The sequence below is a fragment of the Melospiza melodia genome, chromosome 10, assembly GCF_035770615.1.
Source record: "Melospiza melodia melodia isolate bMelMel2 chromosome 10, bMelMel2.pri, whole genome shotgun sequence".
Taxonomy (NCBI): domain Eukaryota; kingdom Metazoa; phylum Chordata; class Aves; order Passeriformes; family Passerellidae; genus Melospiza; species Melospiza melodia.
Window position 1 is genome coordinate 17,232,878 of NC_086203.1, and position 18,052 is coordinate 17,250,929.

The 18,052-nt window shown below is 63.6% G+C and overlaps 6 protein-coding genes across 6 annotated transcripts in view; 1 reads left to right on the forward strand and 5 right to left on the reverse strand.

Annotated features, from left to right (window-relative positions):
* SLC38A3 (solute carrier family 38 member 3) overlaps positions 1 to 18,052 on the reverse strand; it is a 238,553-nt gene that overhangs the window by 33,860 nt on the left and 186,641 nt on the right. The gene's annotated exons all lie outside the window — the stretch shown is intronic.
* Positions 934 to 3,179, reverse strand: LOC134422499 (2'-5'-oligoadenylate synthase 1-like). The gene is made up of 6 exons (XM_063164613.1): positions 2,890 to 3,179; positions 2,426 to 2,720; positions 2,159 to 2,334; positions 1,837 to 2,078; positions 1,616 to 1,751; positions 934 to 1,532 (listed from the first exon to the last, which is right to left on the reverse strand). Exons 1-6 carry the CDS (start codon positions 3,082 to 3,084, stop codon positions 1,005 to 1,007), a joined length of 1,572 nt encoding a protein of 523 aa, XP_063020683.1. The 5' UTR covers positions 3,085 to 3,179; the 3' UTR covers positions 934 to 1,004.
* IFRD2 (interferon related developmental regulator 2) lies at positions 6,258 to 9,666 on the forward strand. Its single transcript, XM_063164617.1, has 10 exons — positions 6,258 to 6,430; positions 6,545 to 6,669; positions 6,748 to 6,905; positions 7,132 to 7,182; positions 7,519 to 7,688; positions 7,801 to 7,906; positions 8,123 to 8,260; positions 8,388 to 8,516; positions 8,590 to 8,685; positions 8,831 to 9,666. Exons 1-10 carry the CDS (start codon positions 6,270 to 6,272, stop codon positions 8,909 to 8,911), a joined length of 1,215 nt encoding a protein of 404 aa, XP_063020687.1. The 5' UTR covers positions 6,258 to 6,269; the 3' UTR covers positions 8,912 to 9,666.
* LSMEM2 (leucine rich single-pass membrane protein 2) lies at positions 9,016 to 11,984 on the reverse strand. Its single transcript, XM_063164618.1, has 4 exons — positions 11,686 to 11,984; positions 10,384 to 10,524; positions 10,093 to 10,302; positions 9,016 to 10,007 (listed from the first exon to the last, which is right to left on the reverse strand). Exons 1-4 carry the CDS (start codon positions 11,705 to 11,707, stop codon positions 9,871 to 9,873), a joined length of 510 nt encoding a protein of 169 aa, XP_063020688.1. The 5' UTR covers positions 11,708 to 11,984; the 3' UTR covers positions 9,016 to 9,870.
* HYAL3 (hyaluronidase 3) lies at positions 12,130 to 15,011 on the reverse strand. Its single transcript, XM_063164615.1, has 3 exons — positions 12,903 to 15,011; positions 12,706 to 12,795; positions 12,130 to 12,577 (listed from the first exon to the last, which is right to left on the reverse strand). The coding sequence occupies exons 1-3, from the start codon at positions 13,797 to 13,799 to the stop codon at positions 12,224 to 12,226; spliced, it is 1,341 nt and encodes a 446-aa protein (XP_063020685.1). The 5' UTR covers positions 13,800 to 15,011; the 3' UTR covers positions 12,130 to 12,223.
* On the reverse strand, positions 15,011 to 17,563 carry NAA80 (N-alpha-acetyltransferase 80, NatH catalytic subunit). Its single transcript, XM_063164327.1, has 2 exons — positions 17,395 to 17,563; positions 15,011 to 15,739 (listed from the first exon to the last, which is right to left on the reverse strand). Exons 1-2 carry the CDS (start codon positions 17,561 to 17,563, stop codon positions 15,018 to 15,020), a joined length of 891 nt encoding a protein of 296 aa, XP_063020397.1. The 3' UTR covers positions 15,011 to 15,017.

The following is an 18,052-nucleotide window of genomic DNA, read 5'->3' on the forward strand; positions in this document are numbered from 1 at the left end:
TGCGGGGCCAGGCGGTGCCCCCCCAGCACGGCACTGCGGGAGGACGGCACAGCAGGGTCACGCTCGGGTCCCGAAAGGGCCACGGGCAGCAGTGGGGGCACGGAGGGGCAGCACAGGCACTGGTGGGACGCAGGAGGAGGGGGCATAAAGGGGAGACGTTGGGGGGCATAAAGGTGGCACCCACTGCTCTGGGTGTAGAACAGTGGCACAGGGGACCTTGTACTAATTGAGCACAATAAAGCAGATTCAGCCGCCCAGGCTCCCGCGTCTGACCCAGAGCCCCAGAAGCGCTCAGGGGCAGCCCGGTGCCCCACAGCACAGACCCACTCAGGCACCCAAGCCTGGAGGGGTGGGATGCCTGGCAACACTGGAGGGCTGAGGGGAGACAAGACCTGCAGGGACATTGCCAAGATTGATGGGTTTTCCCCAGACTTCCAGCTGCCCGTGCTTTCAGCTCCACTTTGCTTTCTGGAAGATGAAAACCAAACTTCCCCGGTGCCAGCAGGCAGCAATTAAGGCAGTGACCGAAGGTGACCTCGGAGTCTGCTGCCTCCTGCTGTCTGTGCTGGCATCAGGACCCCTGGTGGCACTGGCCATGTCCCACGGCCTGCAGTGACACCATGCTACCAGCACAAACCATGTCCCAGCGCTGGTTGCCCCCCAGCCTGAGCACAGGCAGGCAGTGGTGCAGGCAGGAGCAGGCAGATAAAGCAGATGGTTTTTTCTCCTGAGGTCCAGCTGGCAGCAGGCTGGCATTCTTCACCCCACCAGGCACCCTGGGGTCAGGGAGCACTGCTTTACTGCACCTCTGTGTCCCTGTGCCATCCCGGCAGCTTGTGGCATTGAGGTCCCCCCTCAAAGTGTTGGCGACCCCAACCCCTTTGACTACCCCACGTGACACTTGTCACTGTCCCCAACAGAGCAAGCAGCACAAGGATCTAGTAAGTATTTATTTCCAGCATACAGGAGGGTACACGGGCATGGGCTGGTGCTGAGGGCAGTGCTCAGGAGGTCAAGCAGGCAGGGAGCTGGGGGAGCTGGGGGCCTGCGCCCCCCCGGAGCCGCAGGAGCATGTAGATTGTGCTCATGGGCCTGATGTCGTAGTGCTGCAGCGTGTGCTGGTCCTGCAGCTCCCTGGAGCCGTAGGTCAGGCGCTGCTCGTTGGCAGAGGGCCCCTGCCGGGCCTGGATCTGCTCCTTCAGCTGTCGGACGGTGTCGGTGGGCAGCACCGTGTAGGTCGTGGTCCGGTTCTTATCGTCCTTGACCAGGACCTGCATCTTCTGGAGCTCGGTCTGCAGCAGCACCAGCGTGGTGTTGTAGAAGATGCTGTGCGTGGCCAGGGTATCGCTGTCCTGCAGGGTGATGTTGTTCCTGCCTGGCTCCTGCTGTGCCAGGCGCTGTTGGTATGGGGAGATGCCCCAGCTCCGGTGGATCATGTCCTTCAGCTGCCCGATGGTGGTGTAGGGGCTGACACGCTGCGTCAGCCTGGTGCCTGACAGCTGCATCACCTCAATGGTCACGGGCCGGGCTGGCTGCAGGGACGGGAGAGTGGGTGGGCAAAGACAGCAGGGACAGGGGTGGGGGACAAGATGCTCACAGGGTCAAGCAGCCTTACCTGCACATTCCAGGGCTGGACGTTTGCAAGGCAGGGCAGTGAGCGGCAGTAGCTGGCAGCTGCCTGCGCCATCAAGTTCCAGTCCTTGTCTTGGCCCAGGATCCCCGTGGGGTCAGCAGGGTCCAGGATGACAGGGCTGCAAACACAGAGTGGGCATTGCTGTCAGCCCTGGGCAGTACCATGGGGCCAGCAGGCACAATCCCACTGGGCACAGTCCTCACCGGGGACTGCTCAGCAAGCCCTTAACGTGGGCACCGATGTCTCTGTGCTGCAGTGAGTAGTACTTCTCCCAGTAGATGCAGATGTCCCGGTGCCGGCCCAGCAGCTCCAGCACTGTGCGGAAGCCCTGAGCCATGTCAAAGATGCAGGAGGAGCCTGTGCCCTCCTCCCAGGCATAGATGGTCAGCAGCTCCAGGGCATACTTAGGGGGCAGGTGTGCATCGGGGTACTGTGGATTCAGCAGCTGGGGAGAAGAACAGATGGAGGTGAGAGCTGGCTGGGATGGGTGTCTGTTGGGAACTGGGAAAGCTGGGCAGCCCTCACCTTCTTGTACCAGTACTTGACCAGGCGCAGGAGGTCCTTCAGCTTGGCAGGGCGATGCTTCACAAACAGCTTCTGCAGCTCAGTGAAGCAGGGGGAAAACTCCCCGGGCTGGCTGTCGGCATGCAGGAGCCTCACATACACTTCTGGGTTTGGTGGGGCATCCTGGGTCACCTGCCCTGTGGGGTGAGAAGGAGGGGGAGAAGAAGGGTGAGAGCCATCCCAGCACTGACACCACTGCCTGTCCCTGTGCCAGCCTGCAGCCCTTACCCAAAGCATCATAGGCAGGCAGGATGTCCACATCAATGGACTCTCCGGTCTCCGGGGAGGACAGAGAAAGGCTGAGGGAGCGCGGTGTGCTGTCAGGACCTTTGTACCTGGGCTCACCAATGCACACATCGAACTGCAAGCTCTCCCTGCAGTCCTTCAGCCTTATCATGATCAAATCCAGGATAACCCTTCTGTTGTTCCTCTGGTCCTCGTAGCTGGGTAAGCAGCTGAGGAAGAGCACCACATCAGCATCAGAGCTGTTCTTCAGAGCTGTGCCCTTTCCTGCTGATCCACCCTGCAGAGAGAGGCCCTGCTTGCTCAGCACCACTGCCAGCACCAGGATCGGCTGCCACCACTCCTGGAGCTGCCAAGGGAAACTGAGGCAGGGCAGGAGCTGGAGCATGGAGCAGTGGGAAGGGTGGCAGCAGGGGTGTCAGCTAGCCCCCAAGTTGGGCAGCACTCACCTTGACGGTCTTTTGGACGTGGATATTATCCTCAAAGCACTTCCTCTTCAGGAATTCACAGATTTTCCACACTGTCCCCTTCACCTGCGCAGAGAACTCCGGGCTGGGCTGCAGGGTTCTGGCGATCCAGCCATCCAGCTCCCTGGCAGTCACTGTTCTCAGTCCGTCCATGGATGCCGCCGGGTCCACATCCATCCTGACAGCTGTATCGCTCCCTTTGCCCTCTTCTGGTTTGCTGCCTCTTACCTCTACTCCTGCCCGCAGCACCCCACCCTCACAGGCTGCTTCTGCCGGCAGCAGCTTTTAAACCTTCCCGGGCCGCCGCCCCGATGCGTCACGGCGGGGAACTTAAGGTGGCCCCTGGTCGTTTCCCCGGGATGCTCCGGGTGTCTCCGGTGCCACCCTGCGGGGGCTGGGAGGGGACTGCGGTCACCCTGACACCCAGCTCGGCTGGCCGTGGCAGAGAGGCAGCAGCCTGCAGGCTGGCCCTGGGGTGCCGTGGGGCTCATGGGCCGGTGCCTTCGGTGACACAGGGTCTCACAGCCCCGTGCCTTCGGTGACACAGGGTCTCCCCTGACAGGCAGAGCCCCAGTGTCCAGGCTGGGGCACAGCCAGCGCTGGGACGCGGCTCACGCTGTGCCATGGTGTGAGCAGGGGCAAGGGATGTGGCAGTGCCACCACGGGCAATGGAATGAGGCTGTCCCCAGTGCCAGCAGATGCCCGGCACCGCTGCAGGCAATGAGATGCAGACATAGCCAGTTTCTCCGAGGCTCCTGGTGGCAGCACCGTCGGTGGGACACGGCTGATGCTGGCATCCCCAGGGAGGCTGTGCCGTCCCCTGCAGGGGGATGCGGCCGGTGCAGCGCCAGCAGAGCCCCCGGAGCCCCTCGACGCCGGGAGCAGGCAGTACGTGTGGGATGTTTCAGCCCGTGCTGCCTTAAACCGGGAGATCGGGAGTTTCGGTTTCTGTTCCCGACGCAATTTTCAGTTTCTGGCTCTGCCAAGCTGGAAACGAAAGTGCGAAGGAGCCCGCGAGTGCCCCCGTGGCCCAAATAAACAGGGAAGAGCCAAATGACAGAAACACACCTGGGAGCTCGGCTCGGGGCCAGGCGGATGGGCGGGGGCTGTAACAGAGCGGGAAAGAGCAAAAAGGGGCAGGGAGTCGGGACATGGGCAGGAGACAGGCAGAGGCTGGGGAGAGGGAGGCAGGGAGGGAGGAGAAGGGATGGGGACAAGGATGGGGCAGGGAAAGGGCAGCAGCAGGGGCAGGGATATGAAGAAGAGGGAGATAGGGTCCATTTGGGGTCAGGGATTGGGACAGGGGTACAGATAGAACAGAGGGGAGATGGGCAGGGTTACAGGAATACAGTCAGGAGAAGGGACAAGGACAGGAGTAGAGATACTGGATATTAGGAGAAAGTTTTTTACAGAAAGAGTGATAAAGTACTGGGGACATGGTGGAGTCACCATCCCTGGATGTGTTTAAAAAAAGGCTGGATGTGCCATGGTTTAGTTGAGGTGTTAGGGCTGGGTAGGACTTGGTGATATCAAAGGTCTCTTCCAACCCTGTGATTCTGTGATTGGCAGCAGCAGCAATGGCCAGGTCAGGGATGCAGGCAGGAGCAGGGAGGGGTGTCCCTGAGTCTTGGGTGACAACAAGGCAGGAATACAGGCAGGGGCAGGGATATTAGGAGGAGAGGCAGGGAGGGGACCAGCACTGGGGACAGGGTTACAGGCAGGGGCAGAGCTGTGGGCAGGGACAGGTGTCATGAGAATTTCACACCTGAGGAGCAAGGCCAGGACACCAAGGTGAGCATGACAAGAGATGTTCTTTATTCACACCCAGGGGGTGTCCCAGCCAAACAGAGGCACCCCGAATGTGGTTCACATGTGGGTCTCACACCCTACAAGTGTTGGGGTACAACAAGGCTCCACAGATTGCCTGCTTGTCCCCATGGCTTTGTAAAGCCAGTGCAATTTGTGGCTTTGGCATCCTCCTTTCCTCGTTCTGGAGTCAGTCTCACTATGCCAAGGGGTGCCTATCTGTGAGGCCAGATGGTGGGAGGACCCAGGGTGTGGGCCTTATCTGCCACAGCAATGCAGTGTACAGCAGTACAGGGGATGTATAGATCTTAGTAAGGGCCAAACCATTTCATACTAGAAAGGCTAATTGGTACTTTACATAGGGAATGAGATTTTCCTAATGAGATACAGGCAGGGACAGGGACAGAAGAAGGGATACAGGCAGGGATAGAGAGTAGCTAGGGATGAAGATAGAGCAAGGACACAGACAGGGCAGGGATGTGCAGAAAATCACATTAGGAGAGGCCAGTGTCCATAAAGGAGACAGAGGAGTCCTGCAACTTTATTCAAATAAAGGGAGAGACTCCACTGGGCCATATCCCCACGGAATTTCTCTCCCGACGTTCACGATGCAGCATCCTTTTATCCTAACTCCCAGCTACTTGTTGTCCTCTTCCTTTCCCCATTGGCTGAGGTACTAGGAAGGTACAGCCTTCCCGGACCGCCTACCACGTGTTCCGCCCCTAAACCTGTCATTTGCACCTGAAGTTCAGAAGTTCAGGCTGAGTTCTTCAAGAGACTTTGTGCTGACCCAATTATCTATTGCCTTAAAGTTCAGGAATTCGAGCTGTATTCAGACTGTCGGGGTTCTGTACCAAACCTGTGTGGCTTGAGCTTAGAAGAGACATTAAGACCCATTTCAAATACATGAACACCGATTTCTCCTAAAGACCCGCACCCATCAAATTGTTATAAGGACATCAGTAGGCACCTTTCTTATCAGGGACCAGGGATGAAGATAGCGTCAGGACAGGAGAGGGGCAGGGATGCTGAGGGAGCAGGGATGAACATAGGGAGAAGGGCAGGTAGAGTGTCAGAGAAAGGGGCAGGGAGGCGACCAAGGACAAGGAGAGGGACCAGGACAGGGACAGGGACGGGGGACTCGGGCAGGTCCCGCGGCGCATGCGCAGATAGCGGGGGCGCTCTCAGGGGCGGGGCGTGGGCGGGGCGTGGGCGGGGCTCTCCCGGCGGGGGCGGGGCGCGGGGTCCGCGCGCGCCGGCCATGCCGCGCTCCCGCCGCGCCGCGCGCCGTGAGTGAGGGGGGCCCGGGACAGGGGACCGGGGGTCGGGTCTGAGTGTGACATGGCCGGGCTGGCAGCGCCGGGCTCACAGCGCCGGGCTGGCACCGCCGGGCTCACACGAGTCTGCTCCCAACCCCGCAGGCGGCACCGGCAGCGCCCGGGCGAGCTCGCCCGGCAGCGAGGAGGAGGCCGGCAGCGAGGTGCTGAGCCACTGCAGCAGTGCCAGCGAGAGCGCCGGCCCCGCTGAGGAGGGAGCAGGTGAGGCACGCGGAGCCCATGGTGACCCCCACGTGGGTCGCGGTGTGCCCGCCCTCGGCCTTCCCGGCTTCACGTGGTGCCGCCCGGGCAGGGAGCGAGGCGGCGAGTGAGCACGGCCAGGAGGAGGAGGAGGCGGAGGACAGGCTGAAGGAGCACATGGACACCCTCCTGGACAAGAGGTGAGGAGCGGTGTCCCCACGCGGGCGGGCGCTCCGGGCGCGCTGCCAGCCGCGGGCAGGGACGTGCCCGGTGCCGGGACAGCCCAGCCCGTGACGTGCCGCGGTGTCTCGCAGCGCCAAGGCGCGGCAGGCGGCCCTGCAGGGCCTGCGCCTGGCCCTGTCCTCCAGAACCCTGTCCGAGTTCCTGCTGGAGCGCCGCCTCACGCTCACCGACTCCCTGGAGAAGTGCCTCAAGAAAGGTCAGGGGCCGGGCGGCCGGGCGGGGGCGGCGGGGCCGCTGGGCCGTGTCTGAGGCAGGTCTCTGGTGCTGCCCACAGGTAAAGGGGAAGAACAGGCGCTGGCGGGCTGCGTCCTCACCCTCCTCTGCCTCCAGATGGGCTCCGGCCCGGAGGGAGAAGAGTTGTTCCGCAGCCTGAAGCCTCTGCTCGTCAGCGTCCTGACAGACAGCACAGCCAGCCCCAGCGCCCGGCAGAGCGTAAGCCTGGCCCCTTTCCTCCTGGGGACACCTCCGTGCTGGGGAGAGCCCAGGCAATGCCTTTGGGAGCCCCTGCAGTGCCGGGAGGGTGACAGGATTGGGTGCTGTGGAGTGCGCTGGGGCAAAGCAGGGGCACCCCAACCCGGCTGCCCCTTGGCTGGGTGCTGGATCAGGCCTGGCATGATCCTGGGCCCGATCTAACTGTTTCCCTAACTTCTCTTGCCAGTGTGCCATGGCCCTGGGCATGTGCTGCTACATTGCTGCTGCTGACCTCGAGGTAACTGCGCCTGGGTGTTGTCTGTACCCCTGCAAGAGGGCACCCTGGGGCTGCCATGCCACCTGCCCTCAGCCCACAGTGCCAGAGCAGCCTGGAGCTGAGCTGGAGTAGGGGTACGGGGACATGAGTGACAGCCCAGCCCCCTTCCCTGGGCAGCCTGGAGCTGAGCTGGGGGGAGCCAGCAGATGGGGTGTTGTGGGTGGAGTAGCCTCCCGTGTCCCAAGGGGCTCCTGGCACCTCTTGGTATAGTGTGTCCCCCTTTGGTCCCTAGTGCACAGCTCAGTGTGGCATCTCCATGGCAGCTGTGGTCTGACTGGCACAGTTTCTCTCCTCCAGGACCTGGTTTCATGCCTGTCCTGCTTGGAGGGCATCTTCGGCACCCCCAGCACAGGCGAAGGGGGTTCAGCACCTGCCCAGCACGGGCCTCTGCACTGCAGCGCGCTCCAGTCATGGTCCCTGCTCCTCACCATCTGCCCCCCCTCCCACCTCAGGAGCATTTTGGACAAGTGAGTGGGGTGTGAAGTGAGTGGAGGCTGGTGTGGGGCAGCCAGCTGTGGAGCACACAGCCCTTGGGGCAGTGCTTGGCCTCTCTGATGCCCTCTTGCCTCCCTGTCCCAGTCGCTGGCTGCAGCTGCCCCCACTGCTGACCAGCAGCAGCGTTGCCCTGCGCATCCTGGCTGGGGAAACCATTGCGCTGCTCTTCGAGCTGGCCCAGGACCTGGAGGTAAGGCATGGGCTCTGGCATGGAGCAGTGGGTGGGCACTAAGCAGGCAGCAGGGAGGGAGCTGCTGTGACACCCTGACGTGCCCCGGCTGAGCTGGCATTGACCAGCAGGCACCCAGGCAGAGGGGCTGGCCCCAGTGATCCCCCAGCCCTGCCCTGGCCATGGCTGTAGGCAGTGCCTGGAGGTCATCCCTCTAAATCCCCTGCTTTTTGGCAGGAGGACTTGTGCCACCAAGATACAGAGTTCCTGTGTACCCAGCTCAAGGTCCTGGCTACTGAGAGCAACAAGTACCGAGCCAAGACAGACCGACGGAGGCAGCGATCCATCTTCCGGGACATCCTGCGTTTCATCGAGGTACCGGAGCCTGAGGCTGCCCTGCTCTGCCCCTGCTTCCCAGCTGCCTGATGATTCCTCTCTGCACAGCCAGGGGACACACAGGGCTGGTGCCCAGGTTATTGCTGATGCCCCTCTCTCTGCTCAGACTGGAGAGTACCAGGAGGAGACCGTCCGATTTGGCCTGGAGTGCATGTACCTGGACAGCTGGGCACGCCAGCGCACCTACCAAGCCTTTAAGGAGGTGCTGGGCTCCGGCATCCACCACCACCTCCAGGTATGGGCTGGCAGATGCACCGGGGAGTGCTGGGCTGGTGCTGGTGGGCGTTGACAGACCCCTGCTTTCACAGAACAATGAGCTGCTACGGGAGATCTTCGGCCTCGGGCCCCCCTTGGTGCTGGATGCGGCTGCTCTGAAAGCCAGCAAGGTCTCCCGCTTCGAGAAGGTGGGTGCCACCTCCCACATTTGTGCCCACAGTCCCCTCCTCTGCCACCAGGGGTTCCAGCTGAGTGCCTGAGTGTGTGGGTGCTGCTGGGGAGGTGAGCAGAGGGGCATTCCCAACCCTCATCTCTCCTTCCCTCTCCTTGCAGCACCTCTACAACTCAGCTGCCTTCAAAGCGCGCACGAAAGCGCGGAGCCGCGTGCGGGACAAGCGGGCGGATGTGCTGTGATGGGCACGGGGGGCAGAGCCCCCAGCCCACCTGGACTGCAGACCCTGCACTGTGAGGGGCAGGTGCCCCCAGCCCTCGGGCTTTTATTCATGTACAGCAGAGTATTTAATGCCTGGAGCTGCCCCAAGGGGGGGCTGCCCCCTCTTTTATTTTTTTAACCAAAAATAGGAAGGATAAAAGAAGAGCAGGGGGAGGTGGTGGCCTGCTGCCGTGTGCCTGCTCTGTGGCTGGGCATCCATGTGGCACAGTGGGAGGGGGTCTCACCCAGGCTTCTGCAGCCACTTTCAGTGGCAGGGCTTGTGTATACTCTCCCTAGACCTGCAGGGGCACCAGGGTGGCTTGGCACAGCCTGAAGAGTGGGTGGGAGGGCAGAGCTGTGCAGGGCTGCAGAGCAGCTGGTCCTGGTGTCTGTGCCTGTGGCAGGAGCGTTCTCCCCACCCTGCCATGCTGGGTACAGCCCCTGCCTCCCCAGCCAGCCTGGCATCAGTGATGGTGGCAGAGCAGTGTGGAGTGGGAAGCTCTGCCCAGTCCTGCCAGCTGCCTACTCTCAATCCTTTTGCAGCCAAATGCTTTATATGAAATAGTAATCTTGTGGGAAATTAATTATGGGGGGGCCACTGCCCAGGCGGACATGGGGCCATGCCAGTTGGCAGTGCCCGCCACCCTGGGAATGTATCTATCATGGTGATTTTCTAAGACTTTGATTGTAAGAGGTAATTAAAAGGCTAAATAAAGTATGCCTTCTGCCTTGTTAAGAGGAAGGGCTGTCACTGGGGCGGATGAAGGTCCTTAGAGCCCAGTTTCTTTCTCTCACAGCCTGGGACAGGGTCTGGGATTGCCTCTATGCCCCAAGGGGTAATGCTGCCAGGTCTCAGTGGGTAAGGCTGCCGCTCCCCCCTCCTGCCCTTCGGTGCCCCTTCCCGCGGCGGCCCAGAGCCCGTGGCGGGGCCAGGGGCAGCTCAGCGGTGCCCGCCCGGCTGGGCACTGGCGTTGAGGCGAGCCCAGAGCTGCCTGCTGGCTGCCCGCAGCTGGTGCACGGCGTCCTCCTGGCTCTGCAGCCACTGGGCCAGCGCCCTCACCGACTGGCTCTGCAGGACTGCGGGGACAGGACGGGAGCGTGCTGAGCGGGGGCACTTTGGTCCCCCACATTCCCTATCTCCCACCCTGCCGGTGCCACGTACCACTCAGGTAGATGGCCAGCGTGGCCAGGACCAGGCTGGACAGTGCCAGGAGCGCCAGCAGGGCCAGCAGCAGGGGGTGGCCGGGGCCGAGGCAGGGGCAGGGGCTGGCGGGGGGCACGGGGCGCAGGGTGGGCAGGAGCGGCGGGGGCACGGGGGACACGGGCCGAGCTGGGGGCCGCTGCAGGCTGCTGGAGGGAGCCGGGCCATTGCCTGCAGCAGGGGAGAGAAGGGGTCAGAGCCTGGCCACGGGCACAGCCGGGCCTTGCACAGCCCCCCTGCCCCTCCTCTCACCCTCTGTGCCCTTGTGCCCGCCCGAGGCCCAGTACAGGTCGCTGATGGACTCCACGGGGCGCAGGCTGATGGCTCCAGACTCGCTGCTCTCGGGGTCCCCAGGCTCTGCTGGTGCAGCACCCTCAGCCCTTCCCATGGTGTCTGCTGGAACAGAGGCAAAGGGTCAGCCTGTGCCCTGCCCTGGGCACCCCTGTGGGACCAGAGCCCTGCTGGGGGGATCTCAGCCACAGCAGCCCGGCGCTGTACAGGGCGGGCAGCCAAGGCTGGTGCTCCCTTGGCCCAGCCCCGCAGCCACCGTGGGCAAGCCCTGGCTGTGCCCCCCCGGCCCCACCGCTGTCATCGCAGCAGTTAGCGGGTGCCTGGTGGCCACGATCCCGGAGCCTTGTTAGTGGGGCTGGAATCTGGCCCTGGCTTGGGGGCAGGAATGTGCCACCCCCCAGCCAGGATAGCCCAGGCACTGTGGGACTGGCTGGGGCTCCAAGGGCCAGCTGGAAGCTGGTGGGCAGGTGCAGGGCAGTGCCAGTCTGCCATGTGGCCCGGCTTGCCCTGCAGGTACCTGTGCTGCTTGGGGTGCACAGATGGAGATGTTGGGTATATGCTGTGCCAGGGGGCCCTGGTGCCCATTGCCCTAGTGAGCATGTCACACGGGACTGAGAGGGCTTTTTGGAAGTAGGCATTCCTCCAGCACTGTTTTGGGAAGCAACCATGCCTGCATTGGGGTAGAGGGAAAAGACTATTTTCTAGGTGTTTGTGTATTTTTGAGTGGTGTGCAGGGCCCACGCACTGTGCCCTTGGCAGAGCATGGCAGGCTGGCAGTGTGCCCACCCCCAATCCCTGCCGGGGTCAGTGGTGTGTCGCAGGGCAGCGTGGCGCCGTGCTGCTGCTGTCCAGACTGTGTGTCACCCACAGGCTGGCAGGCATCAGGGTTGGGGGGCCTCAGCCGGTACCCAGGGCCCCCTCAGACCCTCCCCACAGCCCTACCCTTGGCCAGGGACCGCTGCACACATACCCACATCACCCCTGCACCCACTTGCCCCAGGTATGGGGGCACAGCTGGTCACGTAGGTTTGCTGCAGGGGGCTGTGTGTGCCAGCTGCCTGTACCCTCCCTAAACCCTGCTGCCCTACACCTGCAGCCCTCCAGGACCCCTTTCTTCCCTGGGCAGGCATCTCTGCCCACAGCCCCCATGGCAGAGGGCACCATCTGTCCACTGCTCCTATGCCAACCCCACAGCCTTGCATCGCCCAGTATCCCCTGGGGTGCCAGAGCCCCTGCCAGCCCCAAACCCACTCCCCTGAGTACCTTCTGCAGCCTCCCTGGGCATGGCTGCCTGTGCTGGGCAGCGTGAGCGGGCAGTGAGGTGGTGCAGGGCCCCCAGGAGCTGGGCACTGGGCTCCCGGTGCGCCAACTGCGCCGCTTAAAATAGGACAGTGAGAAACACGGTTGGGGGGCGATAAAAATAGCTGTGGGGAGGGGGGCCTGGTGGCGTGGACAGAGCTGCGGGCAGCACAGTGCCAGTGGCAAAGGGACAGCAGGTTGTGGCAGTGCCCCATGCCCCCTTTCCCAGGGTAAAGCTGCTGCCAGCTCACGGGATCAGGGCAGAGCCCATGCAGGAAAACTGATGCACTGTTGGACCCATCCAGAGCCAAACTGGGGGCTGTGCTGCCTCTCAGCAGCAACGGCAACTGTGCCCAGCGTGGGGACACCACAGAGTCCCCCAGCTTTGCCCACAAAGACCATGCCAGCTGTGCCAGGAGAATTTATTTATGTTAATGGGACCACAGGAAGTGCCAGCAGCAGCACTGCTGGGGTAGGGGACCGTGGTGGCCCCTGGCCTTTGTCACCAGCCCCACGTGCCCTGTGGCAGGCAGGTGTCAGAGGATGTGAGATCCTTGTGCCCATAGAGGCTGTGAGCGTGGGCGGGCACCTGGCAGGAGGTGGCAGGGCTGAGCCATACCCGCTGGGCACAGCCCTCCCCTGCCCAGCCACGGTAGCAGTGGCAGCGGAAAGCAGCCCACGGGCTGGCACCGGGGCCGAGGTGCAGGAGGGTGCCCAGCTCGTGGGGCTGCCGGCGCACACAGCGCCCGTGCCCGTGGCACTGCCCGTAGCTGCACTCTCGGGCTGCTGCCGTCACGTTGGCCACGTAGGGACCCAGGGTGGACACGAGGTAGTGGTGCAGGCTGGCACAGCTTTCCTGGGGAGGAAGCACCAGTGAGAACCCATCCCAGCCACAGAGACCTGGCCAGCCCACCCTGGTGGGCACGGGGGATGTGGCCACCCCATACGTCCCGCAGCCTCTGGCGCTGCAGGGGCCATACTCACAGCCGAGTGGGAGTAGGACAGGTCTCCCCAGAGCACGAGTCCAGCCGCTCCCAGCGCCGCGCTCTCCCCGATGGTGTGCACCAGGTCAGCCTGCCAGGAACACAGACGTGACCCATCTGGGGGACACGGCCTGTGTCCCCGCGCCAAGCAGAACCCCGCGTGGCACCGGCAGCCAGCTCCGGCCCCACAGTGCTCACCAGCTGCAGGAAGCGCGCGGAGCGGCGGAAGGAGAGGCGGGAGTAGGGGATCACGGGCAGGAGGCCGCGGGCCCCGCGGGTAGCCACGCGCAGGGCCTCGCGCAGCCGGTGGTGCACGAAGCGGCGGCGCAGCGTGGGCGGCAGCGCCAGCGGCAGGTAGATGCTGGGGTACAGGGCAGAAGAGGCGGCCCAGAGCCAGCCCAGACGGTTGTTCCGCTGCACCTCCGCCGGCTGGCACTGCCCGGTGTAGTTTGCCTCCTTGGCCCAGTTGCCATTGAGGCAGTCGGGAAAGCGGTAGAAACCCCAGAGCCCCCTGGGGCGCAGGGCTCGGCCCACCAGAAGCGTCTCCTCCATCAGAGCCTGTGCCGCCTGCTCGAACTCCAGCTGGGCCAGCCGGAGCTGCTGCCGTGCCGGCAGGAAGCCGTGCTGCTCCCGCACCCACTGCTCCGAGGCTGTCCGGTATATCCTTTTGGCTCCCCAGTTCTGGGCCCACAGGGGCCTCCACTCCTCCCAGTCCACCACAGCCAGGCCATGGAAAGCAGGTCGCAGGAGGAGGTGGATGTCCTCAGCCACCCTGTTGATGTGGGCGTTGAGGGAGACACGCTGGGGGAGGCCCCCGTTATGGGGCACACCGTGCTGTGACAGGTAGGGGTACAGCCCAAACTTGTTCTTGTAGAAGATGGTGATGTTCTGGCCGGCAAAGTGGCCACCCTGGTTCTCCACGATGCCGTAGTCGCCGAGGGGCAGCCCTATGCCAAAGCGGCGCTGGCAGCGCTCGGTGGGGACGTTCCACACCACGGCAAAGGGCTGCCCGCCTGCCAGGGGCTCGGGTGCCGGGCTTTCCTCGCTGGCTGTGCCCAGTGCCAGGCAGGCCCACAGTGCCAGCACCAGCACCATCCCGCCTCACCAGCTGCTTGCGGGGCCGGCACCCTGCGAGGAAAGGAGAGCCGTGGGGATGAGGCTGTGGGATGCAGTGGGCATTCCAGCAATGCAGGCACTGCCCCCCGGCACATGGTGGACTAGGACTGGCCACAGGGGCTGGGCTGTCCTGCAAGCACATGCTGCCCACCCCAAAACCTGACAGGACTGGGTACACTTGGGGCTTTGAGATCCCTCCTGCCTCAGCACTGCCAGTGTTACCCTATGCCTGCTGCTCTCTGGTGCTGTGATCCTACTTGCACCACCACAGCCATGGCACAGCTCTGGAGTGGCACTGCAAGCCACTGACCCTTGTGCCTCAATTTCCCTGCTGGCTCCCAGTCCTGCCTGTAGTGGAGGCACCAAGACTTCCTGGTCCCCATTTCAGCACAGTGCTGAGCCAGGCTGGCTGACCTGCTGAAGGACCAAGTCCCACCAAGAGGCATGGTGTGGGGCCAAAGGGACAGCTCTGTCCCTCACAGCCCAGGCAGGGCCAGAGGGGTCTGGTGCCCCTGCCCAGCACTGGCCAGCTGCCCAGAATGAGGGGATTAGGCGGGGAATGGGCCCAGGGCCGCGTGACACAGCAAGGACAGCGCTAATCCCTCGCTGCCAGGCCGGACACTCTCTCTGACCTTCCCGCTCCCATGCCTGTCCCTCACTGACACCCGCTGCCTTAGCGGGATTTGGCCACCTGCCCCCCTCGCTGTGCAGTGCAGGGGACCCAATTCTGCAGCCCTACCACCATGCCCTACTCTCACAGTGCCCCCCCAGCCGTCCTGTGCCTCAGTTTCCCCAGACTGCTCAGTGAGGACAGCTGTGGCCATGCTGGAGGCCAAAACTTCCATCAGCCCCAGCTGCCCCACAACAAATCCTGAGTGGAGGACACAACTGGGGGGACTGGGCAGTGCTCCTGGGGACTAGTGCCAACCCCACAGCCTGCAGTGGACCTGGCTCCCCACCATGCTGGTGGTCCCAGAGCCCCAGCCAGGCGAGCTGGGGGCCAGGCAGGAGCAGAGGTAGCGTGCCCAGGTAGGGCAGAGTACGGGAACTCTGCCCATTCCCTGCCCCAGCAATGGGGCCAGGGTGAACCACAGAGGCTGGGGGAGCTGGTGCCAGCCCTGAAGAATGGCAGCAGTCAGGCAGGGCTGCGGCGGGCCAGCTCCCACCCGCACTGCTTTAATCACTGCTCGGGGCCCCTCAGATGTCCTTCTTCATCCAGAAGATGGGGAGCCCTTTGGCATCGCGGTGCGGGGTCTGCAGGAGGCTCTGCTGCTCGCCGCCCTCAGCCAGGACACCCCTCGCCCAGATCACAGTGGGTGGGGGAGGCGGTGGGGGCACAGCGAGGGGCGGCGGGGGGACCGCGGGTACCCACGGCCTGGCGCTGGTGGCAGCGGCGGCCCCAGAAGGGGCGGAGAAGAGCCGCAGCACCTCAGAGGATATCGCCGGGCTGAGAAAGGCCACGCTCTGCACCGGCTCGCCCAGGACATAGCCCAGGTGCGCATAGAAATGCTGCTTGTCGTGGGTGGTGAGGCGCAGGCAGCGAAAGCCCCGGGCCCGGGCCCACTGCTCAGCGGCCTCCATCAGCCGGCGCCCGTAGCCCCGGCCCCGCAGCGCCCGCGCCACCACCACGCTCTCCACGAAGAGGTCACGGGGACGGCTGAGCACGCGGGACAGTCGCACGTGGCCCACGAGCTCGCAGGGCCCCTGCCGGGTGGCAGGGCTGTCGCTGGGGCCGCGGCTCCGCAGCAGCAGCAGGCAGGCGGGAAAGGCGTCCGAGGAGCGCTGCAGCGAGTGCAGCCGCGACGCACGGCTCTTCCCCCACTCCTCGCCCAGCAGCTCCGCACAGGCTTCCAGCAGCTCCGGCCTCTGGTGCAAGGGGACCAAGCTGAGCTCCTCTGACACAGAACCCATTCTTCTCACTGACAGGAAACCAAGCAGGTCACAGCTTAGAGGCAGTAAGGCACAGACCGTGTGTGTGTGTGTTCCCCCCGCCCTGCCACTGGCCCCAGAGTGCCCCAGCAGCACAGCCAGATGAGTTCATGGAGGTTTGGCAGGTCCAAGAACAAACAAGAGACTCATGGCAGGGAAGTGGCACATGGTGCCAGCTCCAGGAAATCATGCCATGAGACCTACAGAAAGGTCTAGCACTGCCAAATCAGCTGCGTGGCAGGAGGCACAGTGCTTCCTCCCCAGCCCCTGCCACTACGTCCTGCCACCTTGGCACCCATCAGACCAGCTAGCTCATCACACATGTCCTCAGTCAGGGTTCTGAGGAGCCCAAATAGCCTCTGAGGGGTCAGAAAACCCCTATCCTACACCATGCCGTGGGGTCCCCTCTCTCAGCCTGGCAGTTCCCCTTGCAAACAAGCCACAGGCAGAAGGCAGGAGCAACCACCACGCCAGTTGATTAACTAGGATTGAGCAAACTGCCCCACTTCCTCTCTGGGGGTTGGGGAGGGCCTGAGTCTGCCCTCCCACACCCGAGGTTCTTCTAGGAGACATGGTGGGGTCACCCCCCTAGCTCCAAGACTCCCGACTCACAGCCCAGCCTGCACTGTCCCCTTCAGAGGCCAGACCCCACCAGCACTCCTGAGGAGGTGATGGTTTCCTTCTGCCTGCCCAGCAAAGCCTCGCCATGACCTCAACAGCATCTGCCTGCCACCCACCTGCCCACATCACCCTGCCTTCACCCACCCACCCTGTCTGCACCCACCCTGCTCACATTCACCCTGCTCAGTCACTGCTCACACCCACCCTGCTCACGCTCACCCTGCTCACACTCACCCTGCCCGCTGCTGCTGGCTCCTTTGCCCCGGGTGCCAGCGCAGCAGGAAGCAGCCCAGGCTCATGACCAACCACAGCGCCTCGTTCTGCTTCCCCGGTGTGAATGACACGTCTGTCCAGGGCCCCACAGAGCACCCCCCACTTCCCACACTGCACCCCCACACGGGGCACTCAGCATGCCTGCACCCTGATTGCTCCACACCACACAGCACTCACACACAGACACAGCAGCTGATCGCTGCTCCCACCTCATGGCTGCACCTCCTGAACACGGGTCCCCACCCCACCACTGACCCAACAGTCACCTCACTACTGACCTGTCGTTTGACCTGCCATTGACCCCATTGCTGACCCCATCACTGACCTCGCACCAACCCGTCATTGACCCATCACTGACCCATCACTGACCCCCATCACTGACCCTCCACCAACCTGTCATTGACCCTGCCAGCGACCGCAGAATTGACCCATCACTGACCCCATCCCTGACCCCCACGCTCACCCATCACTGTCGCATCAGTGACCCCCCCACCAACCCGTCATTGACGCCAGCATTGACACAGCACTGACCCACCTATGACTCCACCACTCACCCACCACGGACCCACCACTGACCCCTCACCAACCCGTCATTGACCCTACCACTGACCCCACCACTGACCCCTCACCAACCCGTCACTGACCCCACCAGTGACCCCATCACTGACCCATCACTGGCCCATCCCTGGGGCACGGCCGAGCCCCCGTCCCTGCCCGTCTCTGTCCCTGCCCAGCCCGGTCCCGCCCGTACCGCTCTCCGGCCCCGCCGCCGCCGTCACTTCCTGGGCCCGGCCCGGCCCGCCCGCGCCCTCTGGCGGCCGGAGGGCGCACGGCCCGTGCCCCAGCGCTGCCGCTCGGCTCCGGCCGCTCCCGCACGGACGCACCGACCCATCCCGGGCCGCGGCAGGACGGCGGCACATCCTACCCCGACTTGGCTGGGGACACCCAGCCCCACTGGGCAGACGTGCGGTGCTGCATCTCCGCTCCCTTTTGGAGCTGGGCGGCCCGAGGCTGTTTTGGGATGTCCATCTTTACGCTCCCCTCTCCCCAAGCAGTGATACACTGCACGGGAGCTCTCCATCCCGCTCCTTCACGTCGCGATGGGGCTTACAGAGGGCAGCACCCTGAAGATAATGAAGGAGGAGGTGCAGGACAGCTCCTTCACTTGCATGACCAGGCACAGACGAGGCCAAGATTGGATTCCCAACCTGGCTCTGCCTTTTGGGTACTGCAGTTTGGACCCTGCAGATGTGCCCCCATGGGTTCTGGCTTGCTCAGTTCCTAGGCAGAGCTGCCCTCCATGACCACAGCTGCCTTTCTGCTCCTGCTGCCTGGATGGATGGGGGGTGGGTTCCTTGTCCACACAGCTCCTTCAGCACTGCCCTTGGCATGGGTTCCTGCAGCCTCAG

Excerpts from the sequence above, each read along its gene's own strand:
- LOC134422499 (XM_063164613.1), bottom strand. The coding sequence starts at position 3,084 with ATGGATGTGGACCCGGCGGCATCCATGGACGGACTGAGAACAGTGACT. Across the intron at positions 2,335-2,425 it reads GCCTGCCTATGATGCTTTGG|GGCAGGTGACCCAGGATGCC; the intron begins GTAAGGGCTGCA and ends CTCACCCCACAG. Across the intron at positions 2,079-2,158 it reads TCAAGTACTGGTACAAGAAG|CTGCTGAATCCACAGTACCC; the intron begins GTGAGGGCTGCC and ends TCTTCTCCCCAG.
- IFRD2 (XM_063164617.1), top strand. The coding sequence starts at position 6,270 with ATGGTGACCCCCACGTGGGTCGCGGTGTGCCCGCCCTCGGCCTTCCCG. Across the intron at positions 7,689-7,800 it reads CTCAGGAGCATTTTGGACAA|TCGCTGGCTGCAGCTGCCCC; the intron begins GTGAGTGGGGTG and ends TCCCTGTCCCAG. Across the intron at positions 7,907-8,122 it reads AGCTGGCCCAGGACCTGGAG|GAGGACTTGTGCCACCAAGA; the intron begins GTAAGGCATGGG and ends GCTTTTTGGCAG.
- LSMEM2 (XM_063164618.1), bottom strand. The coding sequence starts at position 11,707 with ATGCCCAGGGAGGCTGCAGAAG. Across the intron at positions 10,525-11,685 it reads GCCCAGGGAGGCTGCAGAAG|ACACCATGGGAAGGGCTGAG; the intron begins GTACTCAGGGGA and ends CTGTTCCAGCAG. Across the intron at positions 10,303-10,383 it reads CGGGCACAAGGGCACAGAGG|GCAATGGCCCGGCTCCCTCC; the intron begins GTGAGAGGAGGG and ends CCCCTGCTGCAG.
- HYAL3 (XM_063164615.1), bottom strand. The coding sequence starts at position 13,799 with ATGGTGCTGGTGCTGGCACTGTGGGCCTGCCTGGCACTGGGCACAGCC. Across the intron at positions 12,796-12,902 it reads CCGCGCGCTTCCTGCAGCTG|GCTGACCTGGTGCACACCAT; the intron begins GTGAGCACTGTG and ends TGTTCCTGGCAG. Across the intron at positions 12,578-12,705 it reads TGTCCTACTCCCACTCGGCT|GAAAGCTGTGCCAGCCTGCA; the intron begins GTGAGTATGGCC and ends CTTCCTCCCCAG.
- NAA80 (XM_063164327.1), bottom strand. The coding sequence starts at position 17,563 with ATGTGCCGCCGTCCTGCCGCGGCCCGGGATGGGTCGGTGCGTCCGTGC. Across the intron at positions 15,740-17,394 it reads GGCGGCGGGGCCGGAGAGCG|TGAGAAGAATGGGTTCTGTG; the intron begins GTACGGGCGGGA and ends GTTTCCTGTCAG.